Source organism: Apaloderma vittatum, unplaced genomic scaffold (assembly GCF_000703405.1).
Source record: "Apaloderma vittatum isolate BGI_N311 unplaced genomic scaffold, ASM70340v1 scaffold3651, whole genome shotgun sequence".
NCBI classification, from domain to species: Eukaryota; Metazoa; Chordata; class Aves; order Trogoniformes; family Trogonidae; genus Apaloderma; species Apaloderma vittatum.
In genome coordinates this window covers 26,006-31,553 of record NW_009699406.1, presented here as the reverse complement: position 1 = coordinate 31,553, position 5,548 = coordinate 26,006, and the positions used below count along the sequence as shown (strand labels likewise).

Below are 5,548 nucleotides of genomic sequence, written 5' to 3'. Positions count from 1 at the left end.
ACCTGGATGCGTTCCTATGTGACCTACTGTAAGGGATTCTGCTCTGGCATGGGGGCTGGACTAGATGATCTTTTGAGGTCCCTTCCAACCCCTGACATTCTGTGATTCTGTGATGTCCCTGTCAATGGCAGGGGGGTTGGAACTAGATGATCTTTAAGGTCCCTTCCAACCTTGACAAATCTATGATTCTATGAATGAGTTCTCTGAGTCTCTTGCTGGGCTAAGAATTGCAGGTACACCCTGTAAACTGTTTTGCCATTGTTCACCTTTTCTTTGGAGATTCTTCAGCTCATTCTTTAGAGACCTGAATTTATGTGCAGTCCAAAATAGAGGTGTATTTGTTGGTACCAAAAAACGGGACTTGTTGGCCTGGAACACTTGCAAATGACAGCACTGCAATTGTATAGCAACCTCTCCGAGGGGTACTTAACATTAACTGCTTGCTGTTTGCAGAGCATCCAGCAAGACTACACATCATTGCTTTCCTGCCTCATTCAAACGTTCCCAGCAAATCCTGAGTTCCGGGATTTAGTCCAGTTGACCAACCGCCATGATCCTGACATGGATTTCTTTGAGAACATGAAGCACATGCAGGTAAAAAGCAACAGGCATTCCCTAGTGCCTCTCTCCCCCAGCCAAAGCAAAAACCATTTTACTGTGGGGTTACCTTTTTCAAAGCATTCATGTACTGTCTTTACAGAGACATTGAACCTCAGTCATTAGATGATGTTAAATAAAAGGGATGTGTGCATTGTCGTATGGGTGATTGTGAATCGAAGTAATATTTCTCTCTAGAAATTTCTTGGGTTTATGATTTAGCAGCACTGAGTTTTTTACCTAAAAGAATTGCTCTCATTTTAAATGATTGTTCATGACCTTGAGCAGGCAGCCCCACTTCACAACCTGTATGTGACCACAGTCAGCAGTGCTGTCCTGAGGATCCCTCTGACATAGGCAGGGAGCAGGTTTTGTTGTTTTTTCTAGCCTATTCCTTGCTGTTCTCTGTCTGGAGGCTCTGTAGCCCCTATTCATTCAGAGACCTTTGTAATATGAATGTTGCACAAAGTCTTCCTCCTGCTTTCAGAGAGGCAATCAGAGAGTGCCTTTGCTACATCTGGAGTTATATGTAGAGTCTAAATATTTTACCTTCTCAGATTGCCTCCTTGTCTGATACCTGAAGCTGGCGCAGCCTTACAATTGTGAATTCACAGTGAATTCTCCCACTGAGATAGAATAGTTATTGAGGCAAAAGGGTAGTGAAAGCCCAGGGACAGAAGGAAAAGAGCATGTACTGTCCTTGGAAATGACCATAATATGTTTATGTCATTACTTAAAATTGAGGCATTTTCGGAACTGCAGAATGTGTATGTGCTCATTCGTGCAAGCTGGGACTCAAGCACCACCTCATTCCTGTCTCTCATGTTTGGCTCAGATCCACAGGAGGGCACGAGCTCTGAGGAAACTGGCTAAGCAGCTCACTGAAAGAAAGCTTGTGCTGTCTTCTAAATCTCTGCAGAACTACGTCATGCCTTATGCTACTACTGCCATTTTTAATGAGAAAATGCTTAAGGTAGGCTTTTCAATCGAGTGTATCCATGTTAATATTTTCACCTTTCTTGTATACTGTTCCACTTAAAAGACTGTCTACTCTAAAAGGCTGATGGATTTGTGGAGCAAGTGTTCCCCTTTCAGAAGCACTGTGCTTCTTTTGGTAGCAGAAAGAGGGTTTGGAAGTTGCAGATGCAGTCTGGGTCCAATCCTATATCTGCTGGACCTGTCCTGTTTCTCAAAGATGGATCTCTTCACTGTTTGGGAGTTGACAGGTTGTTTGTTTGTAGTTTTTTTTGTGTTTTTTTTTTCTTCACTTGGGGTTATATTTGTCTGCATTTTTTGTAATCAAGTTTAGAGTTTGTGGGTTGTCTTTTTTTCCCCTCTGCCTTCAAATTGCTCCCTTGCTGTTGTGAGATGAGTTACTGTCTGGCAGCAGAATGTGCGTGGTGGGGAACATAGGCTGTGCCTAGTAACTGAGCTGGGAAAAAATCGTGTTTTCTCTGGAGTTAGAGGTGAACTACAGGAATCAGCTGAAAACCTCTGAAATCATTAGCAGCTTTGTAAATAAAGTTTGAGGGGGTGACATTCTGCTAGTCACTTTCCATACATTTTATTGAAAATATATGCAGTGAAATAACTTGTAATGTCATTGAGGATAGACTTTCTACTTTTGACTTGGAAAAGTAAGCTTTCACACTTTTGTAGTTCCTGCATGCTGTCAGAACAACAAAGCTGCTTATGTCAGACCAAACAAATGTCTATTTTGCTTACTGTCAGAACTATTCTTCTGAAGCTTAAACAATTAGAGCTGAGGCACAGGATCCAGCACGTGCAGCCAAACAGACTGTGCCCATCAGTAGAGTGACAGTAGAGTCACTCTTTGGTTGAAACATGGGTGAAGAAACAAACACATTTTATTTCACATCAGAAATGGGTTAGTGATGTGTATTTCTAGCTGATCAGCACAGCCCAGCAGCGTGACATGTGTCTGTGGTTAGATATCTTGGCTGGATTTAGTTCTTCACACAAGTAAGCTCATAGATTTAGTTATGTGAGAAAAGTTAAATGTGTGCAGAAATATTTGGAAGTGGGTCTGGAGATCTGCTTGGTGAGCTGTGATTTTTTTTATTTTTTTATTTATGTTTGCCTGATGACTGGGAAGAGATCTAAAAGCTCAATGCCAAACATCCCCACTAGACAAACCTTGCTTCTTCTGGCTCTTGTTGCTTTGAGTAGAGTATGTTTTAGACACATGTTCATCTTGGATGCTAACAGCAACTGAATTTTTATTTTTGGGGCAGCATGAAAATATGGTAACAGCCTCGGTTGAAGTTGTTGGAGCTGTCTGCCAACATCTCTCATGGTCAGCGTACTTGTACCACTTGAAACATTTCATCCATGTCCTGCAAACAGGACAGATCGCTCCGAAGCTGGGAGTCAGGTAGGTCCTCTGAGAGACATAGCTTTAAGTTTCTCCAAAGACTTAAGGCAAATTCAATGTCTTAAGGAGCGTCACATGAATTTTAGCCTCTTCCTGAGATGAGAGATTGCCAAATTTGGGGTGGGCTTATGCAAGTGAAAGTGGGCATTCGCCTTCCAGCCTGCAACTGTGAAGGATTAACTTTCTCAACGCTGTGTCTCACTGAGCGCATGTCAGCATTAGCAGCTTCTGCTTCTGTCAGGCTGTCCCTGCTCCTGGACATCTCCATTGCTCCCATACCACTGTCTGTGAGGTTGGTCACAGGGAGCTAGGTGACAGAGTGCATGTAGCTGAAAAAGCAACCAGTTCTGATTTCCTGGGTTGTTATTTCAGGAAAGACCTCCTTATGCTGCAGTGTCACTGAGTCTGAAGTTTTCCAAAAAGTGCTTTTAAGCTTTTTTTTCCTTGTGACGGTCAATGCAGCCTCTCTTCTTTTTTTTTTTTTGTTGTGCAGTAAGCTGATATCTCTTCATGTTTTCCTTCTGCAGCTTGTTAGAGACAGTGCTGGAAGCCTTTCACTTTGACCATGAAACACTTGAAAAGCAGCTTGTGACCGTTGACAGCCAAGGTGAGCTTTCTGCTCCTGATTGTAGAAACACTACTTCTACCTGCTCTGAGTGTAACTAATCAAAATTTTGTGGTTTACTCTTGAGGTCGGCTACTCCATCTTTTTTAAAATATGCATACTGGAGGCTAGTTTTGACTTGGAGCAGTGCAGACTGTCCTCCTCTGTGTTGATAAAGTCAGAAGAGGTGTGGGGAGCCATCTGCACATTACCTCTCCATCCCATATGTCATAAGATCCTGGGCTGAGTTTATGCAAACCAGCAGGGATTCTCCCAAGGTCTGCACCCACCCACGTGGCTGCAGATACATCTGAGGTTTTTGTCCTGGTGCACTTGTCCGTAACTTTTGCCCTGTGAAGTTCTCAAATTTCAGTGAATGGCAGTTCTCTAAGGTTCAAGCGGATTGACCTTTGCTAAGCTGCTAGCCCTGAGAAGTGACTGTCAAAAAACAGAATGCCAGAAATTCTCTCCCCAGTAAAACAATTCTGATATTTACTGATTGTTTGCTGTCTCTGACGATAGGTAGGAGCTTTGTCCAGAACAAAGCCATCTCAAGAATCATTTCTAAGGGCTTGATTTTTGTGGCCTACTTTTACCTGTGCTTTTGACAACCGCTTGACAGAAGCTGCTGCCATGGACCTTGAGCTGGTGGTGGAGGCTGAAGAAGCCATGGAACTGGAGCAGAGTGAACGGGAAGTCGTTGAAGAAAATAAAGGGAAGAATCTTCCTGAGGAACCAGCAGAACCTAACCAAGCAGCCGAGACACCTGAAGATGCTGAGCAAGCAACGACCAAGCCTGTTTCTTTCTTACCCCGAAATAAAGAGGAGCTGGAGTGTCTGATCAAACACATTCAAGATACAGTCACAGTCAACATCTTGCCTAAATTGCACAGGTGTATTGTGGCTAAGGTGAGGAGTTGGCATTGGAAGGGCTTTCGCAGGCCTGTGCTGCTACTGGAAAGGCTGGGCTGCCACTTCAGAGCCAGTGGAAATGCAGCACATAAAAAAAATAGATGCAACTGGAGAGAGACCACCTGAAAGCACAAAAGAGGCTTCAGACCTTTTGTTGTGTCATGGAGATTACTGACAGACCCTCTCATCAGTGTGAGTTTGGTGTCTTCTCTGCTGAGAACTGGCTTGAATCACACAAGTGAAACGATTCATTTTGCGATCTCAGCCACTTGCTAATACCCAGATTATGTTCTATATTGAAGACACAAGGATTCATCTCACCTGTCCTTTAGCTGTCTGTTTTTTTCCTGTAGTCAGCAGAGGATAGCAACTTGGCTTCTTGGCCTCTTCTAGGATTTATTGAGAAAAAACAGGATTTGTTTATGTATATTAAAAGTGCATTGTGTCTTGCTCCCTTTAAAAGGTTAAAAGAGATGAGGAACACAAGCTTGTGAAATCCAACGTTGTGAATGATGATGAGGTGGTTCGTATTCCATTAGCTTTTGCAATGGTCAGGATGATGCAGTGTCTTCCCCAAGAAGTAATGGAAGCCAACCTGCCAAGGTAAATCCCATTGGAGCTCCTTAAATACTGTTAATTGTGCTGGGAATGAGTGCAGACCCCTTTCCCAAGCTGTGGTTACATACAAGGTTAAATCCCAGAGGGGACATCCTGGCAGTCCTGAAGTACTGGTTTTGAAAATTCCTTTTCGTAGCAGCATTCCCCTCTGTCAGCATTAGACTTCTGTAAAGCTAAATTTGAAAGGAGCTTGGTAAATCCGTAAATAAGAGCAGTGCTGTGAAGCAGCATGCAGAGCTAGGGATGGCAGAAGGAGAGGACAGTTGGTAAAGTACCTTGAAGGACAGTAGGGGTGTGTATGACTTGCTGTGAGGCAGGCTTTGAGTATCTCTGGCTGTGAAACAGCCCTGAAAAAAAGCCTCCCTAGCTAGCTTTGTAATCAGTTCTGCTCTGTTTGGGGGTGAACTAACCTGTCTGTCTCT

General features: G+C 43.4%; 1 protein-coding gene across 1 annotated transcript in view; it reads left to right on the top strand.

The window, feature by feature from the left end:
• Positions 1-453: 453 nt before the first annotated feature.
• Positions 454-5,548, top strand: part of UTP20 (UTP20, small subunit (SSU) processome component, homolog (yeast)) — a gene marked incomplete at its 5' end in the record, with an annotated part of 25,114 nt that continues 20,019 nt past the window's right edge. The window contains 6 exons of the mRNA XM_009878337.1: positions 454-594; positions 1,433-1,570; positions 2,853-2,992; positions 3,520-3,599; positions 4,219-4,505; positions 4,972-5,108. Of these exons, the coding sequence (XP_009876639.1) occupies positions 454-594; positions 1,433-1,570; positions 2,853-2,992; positions 3,520-3,599; positions 4,219-4,505; positions 4,972-5,108 (923 nt within the window). The remainder of the gene's footprint in view (positions 595-1,432; positions 1,571-2,852; positions 2,993-3,519; positions 3,600-4,218; positions 4,506-4,971; positions 5,109-5,548) is intronic.